The sequence below is a fragment of the Amyelois transitella genome, chromosome 5 (assembly GCF_032362555.1).
Source record: "Amyelois transitella isolate CPQ chromosome 5, ilAmyTran1.1, whole genome shotgun sequence".
In the NCBI taxonomy this organism is placed as follows: domain Eukaryota; kingdom Metazoa; phylum Arthropoda; class Insecta; order Lepidoptera; family Pyralidae; genus Amyelois; species Amyelois transitella.
In genome coordinates, this window is record NC_083508.1 from 3,147,940 (window position 1) to 3,173,205 (window position 25,266).

General features: G+C 34.5%; 1 protein-coding gene across 1 annotated transcript in view; it reads left to right on the forward strand.

Moving 5' to 3' along the window:
- Positions 1–24,895, forward strand: part of LOC106138519 (mitogen-activated protein kinase ERK-A) — a 51,446-nt gene extending 26,551 nt beyond the window's left edge. The window contains exons 2-8 of the mRNA XM_013339691.2: positions 2,045–2,171; positions 2,525–2,635; positions 2,937–3,071; positions 7,608–7,724; positions 10,861–11,028; positions 16,244–16,432; positions 20,190–24,895. Coding sequence (XP_013195145.1) covers positions 2,045–2,171; positions 2,525–2,635; positions 2,937–3,071; positions 7,608–7,724; positions 10,861–11,028; positions 16,244–16,432; positions 20,190–20,309 — 967 coding nt within the window. The 3' untranslated portion in view covers positions 20,310–24,895. The remainder of the gene's footprint in view (positions 1–2,044; positions 2,172–2,524; positions 2,636–2,936; positions 3,072–7,607; positions 7,725–10,860; positions 11,029–16,243; positions 16,433–20,189) is intronic.
- Positions 24,896–25,266: the final 371 nt, after the last annotated feature.

Genomic DNA, 25,266 nt, shown 5'->3' on the forward strand with positions numbered 1-25,266 from the left:
TATTGGCGTTGATATTTAAGAAATTAAGAGAGGATTTCCCAATAAATATAAGTATAATGAATTTTTGGATGCGCATACAGATTCTGACGGCCTCTGTGGCACAGCGGTAGTGCTTTTGACTGTGTCATCGGAGGTCTCGGGTTCAAATCCCGACCAGGGCATGATGAGGAACGAACTTTCTCTGATTGGTCTGGGTCTTGAATGTTTATCTATATAAGTATTTATGATAAAATAAAGTATCGTTGAGTTAGTATCTCGTAACACAAGTTGCGAACTTACTTCGAGGCTAACTCAATCTGTGTAATTTGTCCCGTATACTCGTATATTTATATTTATTTATATTATTTTATCAGATTACGTTTGCGGCCAAAAAGTTTAAGTTAAATATTTTCGCTTTCTCCATAGACTTTTTGAGATAAATGGCAACAACGTAGAACATTTAAATCATCCTAATACTCGTTTCACGATGAAATATTCCTGTCAGTCATTAACCAGATGGAACTCTGAGAGGCCACAAATCATAATAATTCAGTTGTTCCAATGTTTTAATTTCTAACGTTTTAATTAAAATGTCGAAAAACAATAGTAGATTCGAACCCACAACATTTGAACCACAACGCTACTGCCGTTAATATCTTTGCTATCTAAATGTTAAATTCATGTTGGAAGTACAATCACACTCTACAAAGAAAGCAAACAAGAAAAACTGGGATCCCAGAATGATCGATCAGAGACTATTTAAAAATAAAACTGTTTACATAACAACGCTAAACCCAGAGGAAAACTTGAATACTTTAAATTGCAATAATATAACGTACAATAATTAAATTGTAGTTAACAATCCACGGACCAGATGGGCTAATGATAATAACATTACCCATTTGCAGAAATATCGATCTTCTGAAAATGGAACATAAATTTTCCGTGGCGATGAAGCGAAAATTTACGAGCTTAGTAGCTTAGCTTCGAGTGTTTCGTAACTGTAATCAAGTTGTTCAACGTTCGAATAAAACAATTATCAGAAATTTCACACGATAGTTTCGCCTTTGAACAGCAATATCAAATCAGATTAGTACGCAATTGAAACTTAGCGGGTGATGCAGGCTAACGATACAACTGGGACCACGCAAAGATGATTAAGAGACCCACCATCATTGTCTATAATCTCTTTCGTTGAGTAAATCGCTATCCTCTAATAAAATCTGTATCGGTATCATATAGACAAGAGTTTAATAACCAACTACATACCGAGGCAGCACGAAGAGACATTATGAAATCAAAGAATAGTAAAACAACAATCTTCACATTTATTTATCTCAACAATACACAATTTCCAAAACAAAGGGATGCTAAAAAGTCCACCTTTCGTACTACAATAAATTATTTATTGTCCCAACGTAAATATAAGGAATTTTATTCATTCTAATATATTTTTCACATTATTCAAGTTAACATTTTCTGAATGCCTACTCCATTCAAAATTGAGTGCCTATTTGATTAGGACTGTTTTCCTTACAGTACATTCGAGAGGTTAAATTTCTTTACCGGACCTTCAAACTTTATCTCGTGTTATTCGATTTTGTGAACCTTCGTAAGTCAATGTTGATTTGTACGTTTCTAGGTAGATGCACATCAAAAGAAAGTTGTCAATATAGCACTTTCCTTAGTTTACTTATTTTGTCCAAGAATTTTTACAAAGACTACTAGAGTCTAAAAGTAAATTATATAAGAAATTCTAAAGAATACTCAGATTCTATTTAGCGTTTCAATTTTAACTTTTGTGTCATCTATATTAGGAATAACATTTGTACATGTACTTATTTAACTAGTATTATGATTGTATGATCAGCTGTTATTTTTCATCTACACAAAATAATATTTGTGTTACTAAAATAATACTACCGGGCCGTATTTGTTCGGGCAGCTAAAATGTTACATTACCATTATTTATTGCGCTATCCGATATTGAATTATGTTCAGTTGACGGGCAACCCTTCGGGGTCTGTTAGAGGTACCAAGTGATTTACGACTTCTATTATTTCAGGTCAGCATTCGACAATGTGAAGAAGACAAAAGTCGCCATCAAAAAGATTTCGCCATTTGAACACCAAACCTACTGCCAAAGGACGCTAAGAGAAATAAAAATTCTAACTCGGTTTAAGCACGAAAACGTAAGCCCTCTTATATGACACTCCTCCTTGTACACGCTACCTTTGAAGGGTACTCGAAAAGGCAAAACCTTTTATTATTCTTATTGACATTTATTGAGTGGATGTGAATTTAATAGTCCAAACACAATATAGCTCTTGCTCCCTTTGTATAATCATTTCAGTAATTACTTTAATACACCTGAACTTATTAATATAATTAAAGCTACTGCATGCTGAAAGATAGAGAAACGAGAGTGAGGGAGACATATTGGTCTTATTCTAGAAAAAAAAAATTCTTAAAAAAAAATTATATGTTAACACAACGCACTAATTTTGAAAAAGAATATTCTAAAATAATGCCAGATTTGTTTCAGATAATCGACATTCGGGACATCTTAAGAGCGGACAGTATCGATCAAATGAAAGATGTTTACATCGTACAGTGTTTAATGGAAACTGACCTCTACAAATTATTAAAAACACAGGTAATTATGATTTGATATATAATAGTATTTTTTATATATAAAATTGTAATATTCAAACTTAAGACTTTTAAAGGCATTAGTTTTAGAAACGACAAAAAGAAGGCATTTGCTTTTTTTGTAAAATGATTGAAAAAGAAAGGTCTGAAAATATTCTACACTTTTTTTTAAATTCTAGTGTAAATTATATAGACAATAACTAAGATTTTGGGTCTACGTCTTGAAAACCTAAAAAATAATATTTTATTTAAACCTACATCCGTCTGTAAGTTTTTATCTCATTAACATGGAAGTTTTGTTACAGAAATTAAGTAACGACCACATCTGTTACTTCCTATATCAAATCCTACGGGGGCTGAAGTACATCCATTCGGCTAATGTCCTCCACAGGGATCTCAAGCCCTCAAACTTGCTCCTCAACACCACCTGTGATTTAAAGGTAACCGTTGTTAAATATTTCGTATAAAAGAAAGGTTGGGTGGATGACTTGAAAAGATAATTTGAAGTACTAAGTAGAATATAGGTTTCTTATCACGCGGTACACAACTATACAACGCTAGTAAACAAATATACAAGAAAAGTGAGTGAAAGAGTTATTGAATGTGGATGAAGCGAAAGAAGTAGAAAGTAGAGAGACTGGAAACATAGTCTCTGATCACCCACCGAAGACGCGTGACTTTATTTATGTGTTATTAAATCGCCGCACATAATTGACTAACTTTCCAACTTGCAGTCAAAGGCGGATCCCGGGTCCTTAAGAGGGTTAGATTATATTGACATCTTTTTTGTTTACGAGAAAATAAAACCTAATTCACTTTTCTAAGCGAAATACAGCAAAAGAGCCGAGGAAAATATCCGGATCAGTTAGTTGATCCCGATCGGTTCCCGGTATCCCTCGTACACTTTGAAGTGGAATAAAAATATTTGTTTTTCAGTCACGTACGTCCTTTGAGAACAAAGTCCTTTTGTATCGATAGAAATCATACGAAACATAAAGTATAATTTCTACCTGAGGACATTTTTTTGTTTTTAAATGTGTTTTGTTACCGATGTATTCGGATAGAGGAGCGGTTTAAGGAAAATTCTTCTTCGCGTTACCTTTTCCCAGTATTCTTCTTCTTCTTTGCCGTTGCCCTTTCCCAATATTCACGTGGGGTTGGCACAATGTTAGTTTTTTTTTAATTATCTTTTCTTATTGTGAAAACGAATAGAAAGAGATATAATAAGAGATTATAATCATTGTATCTATAGATACATCATGTCGTGTTTTTAGCATAATTTCCAAATTTTCTATTCCATGCAAATGCAAATATTTTTTTTTTCCAAAGCCTGATGAAATGTAAAAAATATATTTTATATTTCGTTTAAATACGCGTTATGGCAATCCATCTTTTTTACTAATAGATACAGAATATTTACTGCGAATGCATTAAAAAAACAAACATCTAATATAGGTAAACCAAAACAGCATGAATGGTGTCCAGTAGAATGTAGAATTTTATATGGATGAGTTTTTTTTTTATAAAGACACAATTAACCATTCCCGATTGACGTGTTCACACTATACATATATAGCCCTATGACAGGACAGGACTTATAAATCCTCCTTTAAATGGTTCGTTATTTTTAAGAACTTTTATCTACGTTATTTTCCTTAAATTTTATTGTCGGTTTAAACATTCTGCCAAATGTCAATTTAATAATGCGACCATTCATGTTAACATTACAAATCAATTTGCAAACCAGTAATCATTTCATAGATTACCATTATCAGTTTCGTCGAAATCTTTATGCACTTGACAGTACGTTATATCATGTGATAAGACTGATAAGACATTTAACATCGTACTGATACTAATAAATATGTACCTACTGTAAACTTATCATTTATCAATTTACAGCGAGGCGTGGCCCTTTTGTCAGATTCAGTTTTTATTAAATAAAGGAACACTTCAGGAGTTTTATGTGAATTCATAATTTTTTTTTCCATTATTATGGGACATTTCAGCATCACTCAATAATTGTTTTTACTTTTGGTATTTCACAACATTGGTTCACGTCAAATAAATAACTTAAAACTAAGTTTACTGACGCTTTAGTCAACTTAGAATAGAAAGGGCGAGAGAATACATTGTTATGATTTGAAATTTAAATATAAAACTAGAAGACACATGTGGCTCCGTCCGAATTTAACGAAAAATCTCGTCAAAAGCCATACCCGCGAGATCAGTTAATAACTAAATTATTTTATATATAAACAGATAAATGATATAACAATCAGTGCTTATACTCATACCAAAATTACAAGTGCCTACGTACCCCCTTTATTGAAGGTTTTTTAATTTTTAATATTAATAAAGCTTTGACATAGTAACTAACGAAATAACCAAATATTGAAAACACTTTTTGATTAAATTTTCGCCGTTAGTCTGACAATTTCTGTAGCACACGTACATGAAATTGTATTTTTAACGTCGTGACCTGAAGTAACGGAGATAATATTATTTCAGTTACGTATCACTAGCTTTTAGTTTTTCCTAAAAATATGTTTTTAACTTCACATAAGGAATATTTAAATTATCATTAAAGTTACGCAAATATATTTCAATGTTTTCATGATTAAAGTATTCATCATGGTGATATATTTGATGAATAATTTTTGTAACCAATCACATGTAGGTACCCAAAGTATATTATTGTACTGTAGTACTGTTTTATATTTGTAATGTATGTACTCCTTTAGTAAACAATAAAGCATCTACTTTGGTTAAGATTAAATAGCTTTAATATCGTAGCTATTTAATCTTGACCAAGACGAATTACTGCAAAGCTAGAAAATACATATAAACACGTGTATATCATTTGCGGAGTAGACAGAGCCAACAGTCTTAAAAAGACTGATAGGCCAAATTCAGCTGGAAAATAAAAAGAAATACAAAAAAAAATACTAGAAAATACCATGAAAATATATGTGTTTATAATAATTCGTATTATTCAGATTTTAATTGGACTATATAATTTCTATCAATCAATCCAGTTCTAACATATGCCTTATAGTTATACACAATGCATACATACAACCACGTCCACATTCCCTGCGGGGTAGACAGAATCAATACTCTTGAAAATACAGTTATACTATTCTGAAGTTTTCGTTGTTCTATCTTCACGTTGATTCTTTCGAAGGATGAAAACGCAAGCAAATAAATTCGTCTGAATTTAGCTCAACGTTCACTTTTTCTCGCAGACTATAATTACATACCTATAATACCTATATTCAGTCGCTTTCTAAACGCTACCAGAAAAAAACTAGGACAAGCCCTTTATGAAGACGGAGGGGAGTAATATTTTCAGCCAGGTATTTTAATTAAGCCTTACTTTTAATAAGCAGATTTTACTTTCTCCGACTTCTTAACTTTTGTCGTTTGTTCTTTGTCTCTGTTATCCGGAAGTTATTATTTAGTTACGTCTCGTCTGAACCTCCCAAATTAAGCAATTAAACCTTGCTTTGAAATTAGACTATCCAGTATCATGGTAAATTAATGGGCAATTTGCTTTCAATTTCAATCAATAGATAAATGGTCCTCTGTGGATAGTTCAAGCTTTGAATACTGATAATATAATGTGATAGTGGGGAAGGCGGTAAGATTCATCGTTGAATCTGCTTTGTGGAATTGGCCAACGTTATTTGTACAACTTAATAAACAAAAATATAAGATTTAAAACTATCTATCTACCTACGTTTTATGAAAATTTAAGTGACTGTTTAACACTGACTTTTGGAGCGGTTTAATGAAGCTATTATTGAAATTGATTGCAAACACACGTATATCTTGGTATAATGATCACACAGAAAGGTCGGAGTGGGAAGGCCTAGACGAACGTCTTCTATCTTGATCAAATTAAGGACTTCCTGGCAAAGGGTCAGGTCAAGAGTACCAGAAACCGCCGAGCTTGCATGAAGAGAGTTATGAATGTGGATGCAGCGAAGGAAATATGCAGAGATCGTGGCAAGTGGAAAGATATAGTCTCTGCCTACCCCTCTGGGAAAAAGGCGTGATTGATATATGTATGTACAAAGCCGCGGCTGAGGATATGCGATAATGATTATAACAACATCTATTTATCATACCCACACATCCCCGTTTCAAAACCTTAACGCACTTCTGCCCACTGAAGAGGGACCAAAACCCTCTTAATGGTTTAAACACGCTTTACACAAAATGTCATATTACGGTTAGCCGTAACATTTATACTTATTATTGTGAGTGCCAGCTTCAGACCTCATTCCTTAAGTGGTAAAGCATGTATGGCTTTTGAGTTTAAAATTACAATAGGTATATATATATTATATATATAAATATATAGGTATATTAATCGCCTAATAAATTTGTCCCTCTCTATGCGGTAACTCCTCGGCTTTCTGGTTTGCTATCAAAACGGATTAATTATTAGTTTCTGAAATCCTTCCTTATCCATCCATATTTAATTGGTGTTTGGTTGCTAAGTTGTGTGTAATCAAGATAGCTATTTGAAAGCCTATTAGTTATCTTTAGTCAGATATCTAAATTTACAAGATATTATTACATTATACATGCAGGCAATAAACGGGAATTTATGCTTTGTTTGTACGGTATAAACTTTGAAACTACAAAATTACTTTTTTCAAATTAGATACTGCTAGTATTTTAAAACTTCATTATTCATAGGTTACGATGAGCTCGCAATTTAGGTATCAGGCAGCCGAAGATAAAAATGTAATTATAATTGTAATCACATCTCTATTTTTTACGGAGTAGACATAGCCAGTAGTTTTTCAAATAAAAATGTCTCTTGAAACAGTTTTCCCATCATTTATTTGTTCCACCCAACGCACTTCGTAGATTGAGGAACTTCGTAGATAGAAATGCGCATTCAAATTCCAAATAAAAGAATATATTTATGTTATTTAATTATTTTATTGTTTGTCTCATAGATTTGCGACTTCGGCCTGGCCCGGGTGGCGGACCCTGACCATGACCACACGGGGTTCCTCACGGAGTACGTCGCGACCCGCTGGTACAGGGCCCCCGAGATCATGCTCAACTCCAAGGTAAGTTCGAGAAGAAAAGCAAAAGGTTACCAAGAAATAAATTGATTACATTTTTGTGTACCCACAAGCTTACTGACGCATTTTATTTAGGAAAGAGTTTGTGTAGCGAGCATAGATATAGATATATTTATTTTACATGTTTCTGGTATTTCATTAGTTTAACAGTAAAATAGTTAAAGTACTTAAGCATAATGATTCTCATTCGGACGAATACAAGTCGACAAATGAAAACGTCCATTTCAATTCCATTCAATCGTTTCGTGCCGGACATTAATTCTGAGTACTTCCAGGTGTAATTTCGGCAGCAGTTCAGAGCAGGGCAGAGAGAATATTTATCCGTTAATAACTATATGCCCTGGGCGATATTGCTGTCGGACCAAGCAAATATTTTTGAGCAAACATAATATCCATCACATGCCGACCTTATGCAATGGTAGCTGGGTTTGGTGAATTTTAAACTGTTACATAAACCACTAAGGTTTAGTGGTTAACCGAAAGATCTTGTTAAGTGGAAGGCAAAGGTCGCTTTTCTTTGAGGATCGGTGCAGGAACATTCACGGGTCGCCGCACGCGAGGCATCTCCGTGATGAGGACGAGGTCGAGTGTATCTCGCATTCTCGCCTCTTCCCCCACCACCCCTATTCCGGCGCTCGCTCTAATCCGAGATTGGAAATCCAACAACGTATATAAGTATACACAATTTCGATTAACCGCTTATTTTTTGCTTGTCTATTCTCTTATCACGACCTTCGTCCCTATCTGTGGTCCCTACATTTGTAATTAATAAACGTAATCCTATCTGATAGCCGCCGAATTGAACATGAGGCATTATTGTTTCATATTTATCATTAACGCGTCACTGTATATTGTGTAAGGGTATTCAATAGTCGAAACAATGATCGGACCCAGAATGGTTTCCTTCCTCGAGAGACGTGACCGGAGTGAGAATAGTGTATAATGACACTCGCAAAATACTTAGTATTTGTTATTTGGTCCCATATATCAGTCGCCTTTGGCAATAGTTCAGGGATAATAACGTTAGTGGTATTAGTCGAGTATTACGCGAGAAACGATGACAGGTCAAAAGAAAAATGTAGGTACCTTATGATTTCTGAGCTTGCGCGAAGATTTTTCTCCGCTTTGACGACACAATACGAAGGCTGTCTCTGAGATATCATGTTGGGAGCGCGTTCTATTATATTTCTCAATACTCGCCTTTATTGTGTTGAGCAGAACTGAGAATCGAGGTGGAAGCTATGAAAAATATTGCTCAGTTCCGGAGCGTTCATATTGTGCACTAAAAGGATTATTGAATAAAACATTCGATTTTCCCAGTGTGTTGCTCTTCAACGCTTTTAATGTAAAATGCATCACGGATGGTTTTAAATGTATTAAACGTGAGAGAAAATAAAATCCGATAGCACGCAAAAATTTAAATACACTAAATATTTAAGTACCTACCGCAAAGCTATCGTTTTCCGGTAAGCACATAAAATATATGGTAACTGAACGCTACTTTAACTAGGTCAATTTGTTATTTGCGGGTAGTTTATTGATTACAATGATTTTCAGACATTAACACCCTTGGTGTACATTAAACAAAAAATGTTAACAAAGATATAAGCTTATGTTTGAAAAGAAAGAACTAGTATATAATTAGTATGTATTTATCATTATTCGAATGAAAATCACTGCCTACCCAGGCAGAAACTTCTCTGTTTCGCTTCACCTGCATTAATCAATCTTTTTACGCAAACTTACGTTTAGGGAAGTATTGACCCCTGAGGTCTGACCTTTCAGCAAAAAATCTCCGATTTTATCAAGGAACATTCGTCTCGGTCTTCCTCTTCGAATGTGCCCATTTATATCTTCTCTCTTTTTCATATTATCACTTTATCTGCTACGTCCCAACAAGACTTAACCATTGTGCATAAATATTACCATTTAAATACATATAATCACGTCTATATCCCTTGCGGGGTAGACATGGCCAAAAGTCTTGGAAAGACTGATAGGTCACGTTCAGCTATTTGGCTTTAAGATAGAATTGAGATTCAAATAGTGACAGGTTGCTAGCCGATCGCCTAAAAGAATCCCAAGTTTATAAGCCTACCCCTTAGTCGCCTTTTACGACATCCATGTGAGAGAGATGGAGTGGTCCTATTCTTTTTTCTATTGGTGCGGGGAATCACACGGCAAAATATTACCTTTGCAAAGAATCTCACAACACCGTGTAGTCTCGAGTCAGCCAGACAGTTATGTCAAAAAAAATAATAATTCATAAACACCACAGCGAAACATATCTGTGTCTGTATGTGCTTCCATCAAACTCACGGTCCGTTGAATAATTTCGAAGCCGCCAGCCTCATAATACGTGCACGATTTGTTTCTGAACTGAACATGTCATAATTTTACCGAGCAATATGTATGTAACGCTGAACCACTGATTTGTTTACTTTAACGTGAATTAAAATAATAATTAACTGTATAAAATTTAAAACTCTATGCGGACAATCTTGTATAGCAATACAGGAATTATGCCAAGTAGAATCTAGTTTCTGATTAACGACCTAAGATTTATAATCTTTTTTTATCATTTTTGTGATGTAAAGGTATTTGTATACTTACATGTTTACTTGTAATATAGAATTTTTAGTCTATGAAACTGTTTTTGTACTGTTTTATTTTAATTATTCCACGTATGTTTAAAGTAGCTACAGATTCAATTTGAAATATGATTGCAATTTTTTCGTAAGCGATATCGATTCATTCCAATAGCAATTTCCAGTAATCCATTTTTCGTAGACATCTTCCTTAGTTACACGTGCTAAATTTAAACGCAAATCGTTCAAATGGTTTCGTCTGTGGGTTGATAGATGTCAGTAATTTTTGCCTTTAATATAATAAAAAATATTGGAAATATATAAATCAAAAGATAACACAAAAGTTTATGATTATTTTGTTTATACTTATTTGAAAAAGCACTAGTGTGTCATAAAGAAAGCATGGCAAATCAGTCATATATAGGCTTTTCGGAGGTCTCATTGTGCAATTAAATTGGTCTTCGGGACTTCTCGAGACCGCTGGCTCAGTCATCCCCGTGTATAAAAAAGACGTTGTTTATATTTTTGCTCAGGGCTACACCAAATCAATTGATATCTGGTCGGTGGGTTGCATCCTGGCGGAGATGCTGTCCAACAGGCCGATCTTCCCGGGCAAGCACTACCTGGACCAGCTGAACCACATCCTGGGCGTGCTCGGCTCGCCAAGCATCGAGGATCTAGATTGCATCATCAATGAAAAGGTGAGCTTGTACTTCTTGCAAGTATTTGTAAATTGACGTCCGGTGAAAATGCTGCAGTGATGTTTGTTTCACATTTGCACTTTAAATGCAGCAGTAGAAATATTATGCTGTGTTCGCTCCGAGAAGGTTGGCAACTTCATGCAATATTATATATGTTACTCACCTTGTTTGTTGTTTAGCCAGTTAGCGGACCATAAAAAGTAAAAAATTATATTTATTTATATTTATGTAGACGGCAAATAAATCTTGCTGCTTTTTGGGCAGCACGAATTTTATTAAATAATTGTCCACTTATGACTCTAAAGAAGAAATATCATCCAAGTGCAAAAATTTGCTACTAAACCTTACTCGTATAAGTTAAATCTTCCAACGTTCACCGAAAAGTTCCACTGCGATAACTATTTTACGTTTTGTTTCTACATTTCTTTTGATTACATATTTTCATAGTGCTTGGCTTAACAGCACCTAGCGAAAAATAGACACGAACACAGCATTTAATTGATACTTTGCATACCCTGAAAGTGGTAGTTTGCATACGAATCACGACACGTAAACTATTTGACTCGATAAGCGTGAGTTTACGTTATAAAATGCACGAGGTATAAAGAGTGTATTTTGGAAAATATCTTATTACCAAAGGAGTTTGTTAGTCTTATGCCACTGAGGTACAATATAAATAATGGACTATGGATGGTATAAAGAGTCTGGAAGATTCCATCGTCAAAATTATTTACTCAGAGGGGAAATATATGATCATGATCAATCACATTTATCATTATTTACGCCATGTTTTTGCCACGTGTTGCTTCTGTTGCTAACCAACAAGTTTTTGTTTTATGTTGTTTTTTTTATGAGTACTCTTGAATTAAAGACTTTTTATTATAATAAGTAACTGTTCGCGTGTCAGCATTCTTTAGTTCGAGAAATTAAATATACCATTTCTTGACGGTATTTGTGATAAGTATTTTGTTATGTTAAGCGACATTGTATGGAAATTCGAATTTGTAAATTAATAAATTTAATGTGGCTCTTACCTATTTTATTCAAGAATTTGAACACCATTTACCTAGTCACTCTGTCGATTTGAAATATATTATTTGCAAGGCATTTCAAGGGTAATCAAAATGGCTGCTCACTTATTTATTTACCGAACAACTCATACTTTTCCCATTCTCGTAAATAATACAAAAGCCCGGCTCCAACATTTATTGAACTCAGCAAATTTCACTCTCCGTTTTGCTATAAAATTATATTTCAACCTTGTTTACTTAGGACTTATATCTTTGTTGACTGGAGAATTGTTCGTGGGAACAATTGATGAAACGAATTACTGTAACTTCAATGAACGACATTTAATTCAACCCTTAACGGGCATTGTCGGGCACAATTAGCATTGTTATGTTTTACAATGAAATTAGCAAATAAATTACACACACGATCTATTGAGCGGGTTTTTCAAAATGGCTGCGATGCCTTTGTTAGATTAAATAGTAACTTTCTTGCTTTAGAATAGATTTAAGGAACATCCCACACTGGTCAGGTTTAGTTTACTTGTCTTAAGTAGCGAAGCCCAGAGGAGCCATACTTTTCTATTTGGAAAAATACTCTCCGTCTTGACGTTTCGAAGTGCTTTCTGAAGCTTTATTACCTTATATCAGTGATAACACGTTTTTGGAAATACCCACGGGAACAGGAAATATAGGAATTGAATTTTAACGCAGGTGGGACTGCGGGCTAAAGCTAATTGCTCATAAATAAGTAAACGCTCCCAGAATCCCTCTGAGGAATCAAACGTTACGTTCACTTAAATAGGCCATTTTCATTTTCCAATAACGTTAGGAAACCGGAACAAATTGAAACAAAGACGCCCGGGGCTTCAAAACAGAGCAAACAATACGCAACCCTTTCAGCGTATCGATCGGATGCAACGGAAAATAATGAACAAACTTTGTATTGGTTACTGAACTTGATATGTAGGTGCGGTGGCCACGAGTTTAATTCGCTGTCATGGAATCATCTGGTCTGAGTATATCTTTATCTCAGATCTTTCTCCTTATTATTATTTTTTAAACATTATTAATTAAACATATTATTTTTTAAACATTATTAATTAAACAGATAAGGAATATGGCACCTTATTTCTCTGTATTTTGCAAGGATCGTGGCAAGTGGAGATATGTGTTTGTAGTACGTATGTTTGGTCAGGTCTTGGAATTTTCATGGTTTTCAAATTAATCAAAGGCACATTTAATGCCTTAAAGTAATAAAAATACCCTGACTAACCGTCTACGGCTACGTATAAAAACTATATCCAGTTACGGAGGTCGTAACCGGGAACACATGAAATCGAGACAAATACATACACGACTAATAGATTAAACTATAAATGAACCGTATTTATGGTGTAAAATACAATTTCTTATATTGTTTTTAAATCTGTTCATGCTCAAAAGTAAAAAATATGTTCTACATGACATAACGTGTTGAGAACTTAATATGCCGTTTTCTGTACAACAAGAGAGAGTTGTGACATTGTTTCGTTAGCACCGGATCGAGGGTAATATTATTCATGTAAGTATCTGCGTTGCGTCAGCATCCCATTTGGTTGATCACTGAGAAATTTCCCGCGCGCCATGCAAATTCAACGCGCGCGTCTATTTGATATGAGACGTATGTTAAATGTGACTGTATTCCGCTTTCGAAGACATACTCAATCCAAGGTGGTGGGCATAGGAACCCTCGGTTTCTTTCCATAAAGGACGCAACCGGGACTAAAGCCAGAGGAATAATAGCTAACTCGCGACCAAGTTAATGTCATTTCGATAGCAACTTCAAATCTTTCGGTGGACTGTGTATGAATAAACAACTATAAGAGATACTACTCGTGTGCCATGCAAATTTAAGGCTCGCATCAATTTGAAATGAGATGTATGTAAATTGTGACTGGAAAACGTATTACGAGATGACTTACCGAATCCAGGACTGTGGTCATGGGCGACCCTGGAATCCTTTTCTTAAAAGGACGCAACCGAGACTAAAACCAAGAGGATAATAGTAATAAGTTTCCGAAAAAAGTATAATAGAACAATTTAACTAGATCTGTGCAACATAAAAAGAGGCAATTTAGGAAAAAAAAATATAGCAAAGTTATATAAATAATAGCGCTTTATAATATAAGCGTAGTAACTTTGATTATAAAGAAATGTTTGACGCCAATAACTGATACCTTTGTATTTAATGGTAGGAAAGAGACTCAAACAGCAACAAACCTATCGAAGCCGTGGTTAGGTTTTCCTGCAGAATTCAGATAGCATACACTCAGTGTAAAAACCAGTAAACTTCTTAAATCACGTTGGTAAGTTTAGGTCAGTGGACACCGGGTACTAAACAACACCGCCAAAGATTATGCTATCGGGAACTCGCGCCATTTGATTATGATAACTCAAATGACTATATAGTGACACATCTGTTTACAGAATTATTATACTTTAAATCTTATCTTGACATGTCTATCAGAGAGGCGAGTATTTTTATTTGATTCCACTGCTAGTTACTGTTAATCTGTGTTTCCTCCCAGTATTTCCATTCAGTCATATTTTACACAAAATTAATACTCATAAGTGATTCATTTATTTCAAAATCAACCTGAATGTAGCTGTTATAAATTTCTATCAGACCTAGATAACTCCCGCTAAAGTCTGATTATGATATTGTCATACATTTAATTGATATATCGGCTATTTTTCCGATATTAAAAATTTCTTTTTGTTTGATTGAGTGAATAAATTTGGTGTCATTTATTAACATAGGTAATTTATTTCTGAAAACGTAACCTTATACTTACAAAAATCACTCAAAATGTGCAACAAAGGGACTTATAAATAAGAACAAAAAAATGTATGGAATACGGAGACATCGGTGATCCTGTTTTTAGTTAATGCTAGCTAACCCTTGAATAAAAGAGGACCCGAGGCCATCACGGGTATAGGAAATTACCCTAAAATATTCAAGTATGATTTATTTGAGGTCAGACGGCAGTCGCTCTGTGTAAATACCGATGTCCTCGTGAAGTCACCTAGGTTGTGATCTTAAAATTTTTCGGGATGATAACACTCACAATGATGATCCTTTAAGGAAGATCAATACAGCCTTCTTTTAAAAGCGTCGATGGTCAAATCAGTAAGTTACAATGTGTGATGCATAAAGGCACAGTTTCAATTCCCACCTCGACCACGTACCGAAGACTGTTTTCGAAGTTATGTACATTAGTTTGAATACTAACAGATGGTTTTACGCTGAGGGGAAACTTCGTAAGGAAACCATAGAGCAAGATATTTTCTTGTTCTATGGATCCCTTTTATATTCAGGGCCGTTTTAATAATCAAATTGTATCGTTTCCAGCCTAGGTGAGATGAGAAAATGGTGTTAAAATATTGCACCCTTTTCTAAGATCGGTAAATAATAGCCCCGGGGATTTGGCGTCGTCGATATTAGCATTTTTATTAGCAATGAGGTTCGTTTGCAGGCTGCCCTAGTTTCGCACACAATGAAGTTAATCTTTCAAGTTAACTGCACCGCTCCACAAGTGCCAGTAAACTGAGAAACTTGGTAACTATAGTTAGCTAATGATGGTCAGATAGTAATGAGTTGGTATAAATGGAAGTGCAAGAAGCTGATTGGGTTCAGTTTATTCTGATTTTCTTTGTTTGAGGAACTTTTTTCTCGAAGAAAGGACGCTCAATAAGAGTTAGAGAAAAAGTAACCTTAGTCAGGTTGAAATATTCACTATTTTCAACATATATGAAAGCCAAAATGTTATTTAAAGTATAGTATGCTGCTTTTATTTGCACTTCTACAAACCACTATGTTAAATTTGTTTCCATAAACTGAATTTCATTGCTTATTTTTTTAACATTCCTGAACAGAAAAGGGAAATCGGATAAGAAATTAATAAGATTAATTTTTCTTTTATACCTGCTCTCTTTAATTGAAATCGACTTTCCTTGTTCGAAGCCACCAGGGGGCTTATTTGCGAACGTCGATAGAACATTGTCTTATTTTTTTTTCTCTTTCTATCTTTGGGATAATCAGAAGTGTTGAAAAGAGTGAAAAAATTAGACTTACCTTGTCAACTTGCGTGAGTAAGGCGGCAGAACTTTCGGTCGTGTATTATCTATGCGTGATATAAAAAATCTAACCATGTAATTTGTCGTAGGCCCGTGGCTACCTGGAGTCTTTGCCGTTCAAGCCTCGCGTACCCTGGGCTGAGCTGTTCCCTGGCGCCGACGCCCGCGCCCTGGACCTGCTGCACCGCATGCTGACCTTCAACCCCCACAAGCGCATCACGGTGGAAGAGGCTTTGGCACATCCCTATCTGGAACAGTACTATGACCCCAACGATGAGGTGAGAATTTTTAGCCAATAACATTTTTTCCACTTTTGGGCAAATATTTCCTACAATAATCTTGCGAGCTGTTCCCTGCACCGCACACTATCACCTTCAACCCTCACAAGCGCATTATGGTGGAGGAGGCATTGGCGCAACCCTACCTTGAACAGTGCTATATACCTAAACATCGAGGTGATATTTTATATCACCTCGTATAGGTATGACAAGGAACTCATCATGAAGTAACATGGACATTTAGGTTACGTGGAATAATAAAATCACTTAATATAAAAACCTGACTTATTCTTTTGTAGGACCAGGTCATGGTCAAAGGCGGACCCCGTGCTACTCTTCATAGAGTATAAGATTTTCTTCTATTACAACATATTCGTGAATGCAAACTTAGGTGACTACTCGATTATTCGTTTCTAACTGATCCGCTATGACAGTACGTCAACTAAGTCTACGGAATGGCAAAAGCAGGAAACCGCCTTGGGACCTAAAATTCTTAAAATGTACTTTGCCTTGAAATGTACATCCCCGTAAAGACGGAATGACATGTGTGAGCATTAACATGAAATGATATTTTGCTCGCGTAATATTAAGTAAGCACAAAGATGTTTTATTTTGCTATCTTGTAATATGAAAATAACTAAATTGAAATTTAGTTATAATAATTTAGAGAATAATTTCCATGAAAAATTGTACACGGTAAGCTTCGGGCTGTAAATTATACAATGAATATAATGAGGAGCTTGTAAAACTCTTAAAAATATACTGTCGGGGAAACATTAAAAATGTTACCTTTTATCTACTCTGTTATAAACAACATCCTAATATTTCGTTACAATTTTAACAAGCAATTCTCACAGCGTATAAATATTTGTCTTCTTTGATCATTATGTAGTACTTTGATGCTTAATTTATATCGAAAATCGTAACAAATATTTGGTTTTTAGTGTACTTAGAAGTGATCGTATAATTTGTTTGAGTGGCGAACTCCAATGATCGTGTTTTCACGAAGTTCTGTATACCGCATAATATCTTGGAGCCCGAGGTTATTGACTCAAGTGCCGTTTAGATAGTAAACTTGGAGATAGGTAAATTAATGTAAGTTAACTCCCTCTGTGGATCAGTGGTCTAGCATTTTCCTTGAAACGGCGCGCGGCGTAAGTCATGAGTAGTACCATCCATGGTAATTTTATTTTGTAATTGTTTCTAGTTTAAATTTAGATAACTAAATAAACAATTATAAACGGGACTAATTACACTGATTTGAGTTAGCCTCGAAGTAAGTTTGATACTTGTGTGACGAGATACTAACTCGAAGATACTATATTTTATAATATATATTCAATCATATAGATAAACATCCAAGACCCGGGTAAATCAGAAAAAGTTCGTTTCTCATCATGCCCTCGCCGGGATTCGAATCCGGGACCTAGTGCGTCACAGTCAAGCACATTACTGCTGCTACTGAGAATTAGAACTGATTACCTGAAACGAAAGATGATTCAGTACTTTAGCTGTTGATCCGGGTAATAATTTGATTGGTCATGAAGTTAACCTTGAAGTTGTTTAAATAAAAAACTGACTCGAAGGTATGCAAAATCAATTCAAGAAACATTATAGAAAATAAACCTTCAGCATTTTTCAAACTTTTCCATTTTCATTCATTTTCATCATATTTCTCCTCATTACATCTTATTGGAAATAAGCCTGAGACCATATTCATGGATAATGCAATTAATTGATACTCCCGTCTGACCTCTGCGACTCTATTACCAGTGTAGCCTGTTCGGATACATGGTTATACATTTTTATGAGTTAATTTTTTTTTTAATTATTTACGTACTTTGTTCCTCGATAATGGAGGAACAATGTACGTAAATAATTTAAAAAAAAAATTATACTGTTTTATTTGTCTTCATTACGTGTTCTAACCAAGTTATCTTATGAGTCACCAAGATGAAAAGGAATGGTAAATACGTTTTTCATTCGAGTGATGTCATTATTATTTGTTTGTGCATGTCGCGGCACTGAGTAAAAAAAAGCGGTAAATCTACACGAATTAATTTTCGTAAATAACTCTAAAAGCCCCATTTACTCTCGCGTGTGACAGATTAGCTTATAGGTATGTATCATTTTTGGTGACATATATCACCTAAGGATTACATTATTCATCTTTTTATAAATAATACATGTATTAAACTATACTACTAACGTACCTTTATTTTGTCTCTGACTCTATTTCGAATCACGTTACAATGTTCTGTGGTGTTGTTAAGCCAAATGTGACTTTTAGAACCAGAATATGAACGAAATATGCTATGATGAGAGTTACTTAACACTCAAAATAAGATACAAGAAATTTATAAAAAAAACTGCTAGTGAAAAATAATTATGCCATTGTTTTTACTCTATAGATGTGTACAAAATAATAATATTTTTATATTTCCTTTAACGGTTTATGTTAATGTCTTAGACATAAACCTTAAGTTGTTGTAACTGTGGCAACTAAGCTGTGAATTGACGGTTTTCGATTCATTTGAATGATGCCAGCCATCAATCACAGTAAAGGAAACGTGTGTCTTGGTAACAGAGCGAGGTGGAAGTAATTAGAGGAGGCCTATGTTCAGCAGTCGACGTCCTACGGCTGAAATGATGATGATGATGATGATGTGTCTTTGTGAAATTGTGTCGGGTCTAATAGCGTAAAACTATGGTCGATGATTTTCTTGTTTATCTAAATCTATACTATTATTATAGCTTAAAGAGATTTTTTAGAATGATGCTTATATTATTTGATTCGGAAACATCAGAGGTAACATAGGCTGCTATCTCTGAGAATTCCCTCGGCAGCTTAATCCGGCCCCAGAACTAGTGTTAGGTTATAATTTAATGCCTTAACGTTATCTACAGTTCTCTGACCGTTTTGTGTTCTGAAATTTTTATGTAAAGTTTCCTGGGAAACTTAAAGAGGATTTTCGTAAACTTAACAGCATCGAAAATTAAATAGCTACTATGAAGTTTTCACTGTGAAAATTACATAATTTAAGGCTTGAGCAACAAAAGCAGGTCAGAAGCGGTGCGGTTTGAAAGCATGTCCGCATCAAGCTAAATACAAGCTTTTCAAAGTCGTCTTTTATTTAAATTTATTTTATTTATCTGTTTTCGGAATAAATTCCTGATTTTCCTAACCTGGTACTAATTATGAGAGAAATTGTGGTTTTTGTACTTAACATGGCCGACAAAATCGTGAATCAAATTAAAAATATGAAACTTCGGATTTCTCAATAATGTAACCCTTTCACTGCGGTGAAATTTAAATATAATTTGACCTCTTTCGGATTCATGAATAAGAAGTCAAAGATTTACATCGTTATATCTTCGGGGTACGGTAAAATATACAAAAATACTGTATAACGCTTTAACAATATTGACATTACCTTGGAAGTCTCCAAGACTTTGCGCTTTTTATACCTTATAAATGTAGAGAAAAAATCTGAGTGTATCTATAATAATTTAGATCATGAAACACATGAGTACGAACAACGTTCCCGACAAAATATAGGCATTTATATTTTAGATATCCATCTTTCTAAATAAATTGTGCTTCAATCAACTCATTTCAGCAATTTGTGCAAATAAATAAATATTTTCTCTTTAATTAAAATCAACCGTTATCAATAATAACAATCCGATTATGTGGCATTCAATAGCCGCGTGATTAACATAAACAGATAATAAAATAAACAATTTTTGTCAACAGCCAGTGGCCGAGGAGCCATTCCGCTTCGCTATGGAACTGGACGACCTTCCGAAAGAGACGCTGAAGCAGTACATCTTCGAGGAGACTCTTCTGTTCCGGCAGCTGAACGAAGACGCGTAGGCCCATCGCCCCTCCGTCATACAACATTGCCCCGCAAAGACTCAGGGGTAAGGCGGGCCCACATGCAAATCTCACCCGAATGTAACCTATTTTTTTTATCGATAAATTTCAACGCAGCGCCGGCCCTATGACAAACGAAGTAAGTAGTTAATATAGGCACCAAGTTTTGGACGGGCGTCGTATTGGTAAAGAAAAGTTAAATCGCTTTTCAATATTTTTGTTGCAAGCGAACATAATCGATGATCATAATTTTTGGATTGGATGTGTACGCACAATTGGTATAAGTTTAGGGTCAGGCGAGGCGGCGCCCGTATTTGATCTCGCTCCATTCTATAATCTGCCTCGGCCGGCAATGCATGCCAAATTTTATCTAAAGTATTTGACCGTAACTTTGAGCAATTTAATGTTAGTGATCAAGATAAGGAAAATCAAAAGTTTGCATGTGGAGCATTCATCAATCAAAGGTCTAATTATATGAATTGTAAGTGCGCGTTTTCAATTTGTCACACGTTCACGAGTTAACTACGATGTTGTATTACGTTCATTAAGTATTTGACGTTCGGCTCCCCGAGCCAAAGGGAGCCGGTTTGGTATTAAGTCGTTTAATATAATATTCCTATGATGGGTAAATTTAATATGCTATTCAGTTGTATTGAACCGTAGAGCTTTGAATACACAGATTGGATTTCTCTGGGGCTTGCGGAGTATGCCACGGAGGTTATTAGGCGCGATCGATGAAGTATCCTTTTCGTGTTCGAATATAATGCATAATAATGGTTCTTTGCAAACGCTGCCAAATAACAGCCGTAACCTATGTTAAGGCTAACGTTAAGTTCACTTGAAAAATGTAAAAAATAGCTACGTTCGTTTTTTTTTTTCTAATTATAAGTGAAATAGACAAGTTATCGCAGGTTTTGGAAAATATCTATAATGAAGACTTGATTGTGTCAGTTTAGGAAACGGTATGAAATTAAATTAATGCTTAGACAACATAGAATAGATAGGACTTTTCTGAAATTTATAAACGTTAAAACCTAGTCGTACAATTTCTTGAAGGGTGTATGAAGATAGGCGACGGTGGAACTCTGTCGCATGGGTATTTTGCAGTATTACAACGACGGACTCGCGTTCGTGTACGAAGTAGTCACGATCTCGACGTGCGGTAGTGCGGGACAGTCGCATCGGGACGGCAATTTGAGCATACGAGTTACGTATCTAATAAAACAGCAGTTATGTTCAACTAATTTGCCAACACATATAATTTTCACACTTAAGATAATAGATTGCTTGTGTGGTTCCGGCTACAATTTAGCCATAATTAGTATTGGCAAAGATTAGTGTTGTAACATAATCGACAACACAGCGAAGCATGTCAAACAAGATGTTTGCTGTAAATATTTTTACATTTTAAATTAATGTGTTTTAAAATGTCACCGAATAATAAATTAAAGCACTTTATTCATTAATTCTGATGTGATCTAATAACGAATAAATGTATTTTCTCGTTTCTGAGTGAGGATCTTCGTTGAAAAACTCGATTGTTACGGCAATTTCTGTGAATACTCGTCTTCCTTATTATTGCATGTTAGCGCACAAGACTATTTAAGAATAGTTCTTCATATCAGGTAATTTAACGGTGTTGTTTTTTTAGTTTGTGCGGTTAAGTGGTTACCGTGACGAGTTTCTCAACGAAGCGGGGCAGGCGGGGCGCGGGGGTGACTGCTCTGACCGTTGTTGCGATCTATATAATATGTCTTTAAGATGTTGTTAGAGAGATAGTGCCCACGTTTCCAGTGTCATATCCAGTGTGGTTCACACTTATATTTGGGCGATCATGGTCTATTTCTGTATTAAGACTTGAATAACGTTGTTTGTTGAAATTAATTAGGGAGCATATTAGAAGGTAAACTCGTCATTCTAAGTAAAAATATTAACTGTTTACGCTGCAAACAACTCATTTAATTTAAATCTACGTATTGTTTAAATTTATCGATATGTCGATGTAGAGTAACGGTCATCACTAAGGTATAATAACAACGTAACTTTCGATTATTCGTAAGTATAACAATGTGTTCCACTTTATATTCTAGACAATACACCATCGGCATATATGAATGTATAAAAAGTGAAACATCCCAAACTTTATATATATTTAATCATGAAATTTATTGAACGTTCATAATTTTCATAAAACGTCTACGGTTGTAAATTGTTAATCTGATGATAAATATATTGAATTAATATTTCTATTTGGCATTAAAATTAGTGTTAAAATCAACTGAATTATGAATTCATAATCTTACAATGAAGTTAGCCTATTTGTATGTATTTTTTGTCATAAAATTAAAATAATAGAAACGTATGATTTCTATTGTTAGAGTTAATGATCAATATAGTTTATAAAAAGACAAGAGTATGTAGGTATCCACAGTAATTGTCATAGATTTGTGTATACTAGCGTTAGATTTGAACGAAAAGAGACATACATATAAACACTCTTATTTTAACTCCATATTATAATGTCCTCCGCTGAAACCCGCTTTCTTAAATTTAGATCTCGTGATACAGACAGAAATGCCAATCTAAATCAGTCTTTTTCTTATCAAAGATTCTTATAGATTGCATTATTTACATGACATAACCAAATTGATCATTTTGCTTCACAATAATACATATACGGGGCAAATTACAATGTTATTATTCCCTTCGTCTCCTTTTACGACATCGACGTAATTCTGGAGTGTCAATATCCATACGTTTATCTATTAATATCTTCTTCCTTTATGACAATCTAATGCTAGCATATATTAAATCTCTGAATAAAACGTTCCCATTAGATGTTACTTTGTTAAACTAGACAATTGTTAGCATTTATGTTTACATTGTGATAAACATTTTTATGTGCTTTTGACAATTTAAAATTTCTGAAAATATTATATTGCGACGTTCGACCGTAACAGTGACACAGAATGAATTGAATGTATACGACAAATAAATGATAAGAATATTTGATTAATTAAATGTGAATAATTGCAAAAACTTCCGAACATTATTTGAATGTTTAAATGGAAACAAATGAATATTAAATTAATTAGTTCCACGATAAAGTTGAAATATCGCAAAAAAAATTTACTGAACGAATAATCATGAACGAAATTTGAATGATATGAATTATTAAAAAAAATGTTACTGCTTGGCTATAGAGCGATAAGCGAATCCATTAAGATATACTCATCTAATGGGTCATAGTTACGGCCGAGCAGCCACCGACGGCTCAATATAACTTTATGGTCTCCAATAAAAGTGACTCTAGTAAGGCCAGTTGTCTATGGAAAATTCTAACATATATTGCATTTTGACTTTAATATAAGGAAATTATTTGGAAAAACGTGTACGATGTACTGAAAAGTGAAGTACTTTTATTTTTCATGTACTTGTTAATTGTTCACTTCTTTCGAGCCCGCACATAAGTTGGACCAAAATGGCGGTGATATGCTTATAGCCGACAACTACCCCTATGCAAACACAATATTCACACATCTGTAAACGTGTATTTAACACGTTAAACTCATGTGCGGGCACTGTATTTATTTATGCATTGGTTAAGCTCTCTAAGCGTAGAGAAAGTATTACGCACGGCCGACAAAAGTAGTACACAAATACATATAATCACGTCTATATCCCTTGCGGGATAGACAGAGCCAACAGACTTGAAAATACTGATAGGCAGGCCACTCCATATATTAAGACAAACTGCTGAACGTGGCCTTTCAGTTTATCAAGACTGTTGGCTCTGTCTATCTGGCAAGGGATATAGCAGTGACTATATGTATGAGATTCATATAGTGACAGGTTGCTAGCCCGTCGCCTAAAAGAATCCCAAGTTTATAAGCCTATCCTTTAGTCGCTTTTTACGATAACAAGAGTAGCTGTTGCCATAATTGTTAGTAATTGTATTAATTTTGTTAATTCAATAATTTTAATGAGAGTCGTAAATTCCTTTGTGGAATTCCTTAGAATAACAGAGCTATAACTGTGGTTGAATAATTGTCTTAAAATCATACGGCTCCAAATACTGTAACCATTTCATCTCGACAAGATGGAAAAGTAACAATTGCCAAAGGCTATAACAAAAAATCTCTTGATAGCCGATGATATTATGATATATGGAAATAAAACGTCTTGAGTGATTGAAGTACATAATTACATATACCGCTACTTCATTGTAGTAGTAGAAGTTAAATAAAAGAAAAAATGTCACCTTCCAGATGTTTCACTTATTGGCGGGAAACGACTAGAAATCAACATGTCACAGTCACATATTTCAACTGTAAGGAATAAGTTTGGAAAATAATGAGCAGTTATTATTGAGATTCTTCGCCAAAACTTGTATTCGAAAATTTTAAACGAAAACCATTTTAAACAACATGAAAATGTATGACACCTTACCATCACGTATTTATTGTTAAAATATGAGTGTTGCCATATTTTCTTAAGTCATTATGTACAAATTGGATATTGTAAGATCATTTGTTATCTGTCAACAGTTGAATATTACGAAAATTAAATCAAATCAAAAGAGAAAATTGTTTTATTTGTATAACCCTTTAGAAAAATTAGGTCCAGAGTAAGCTTGGATTGGGTATATATTGATATTTTTCTGTTTTACAGGTCAGAAAATAATAATGTGCATGGCAAAAATTAAGTTAAGCAAACGTCCGCGTGTTTAAAACTGCAAATTTTTGTTACCGTTAACACTAAATCTTTAAACAACGTACAGTCCAAACTGCTGAAGTTGAAGAATAAATTTAGTCTTGAATTTCGTTAAGCGAACGCCCGCGCTTTTCCATACAATAGTGCATTACCACCTTTTGTATGGACCATACAAAAAGGGCGGGCATTGTAGCACTTTTATTTTTAATCGCGCGGGCTTTTGCTAAGTTTGTTTTTTGTGGCT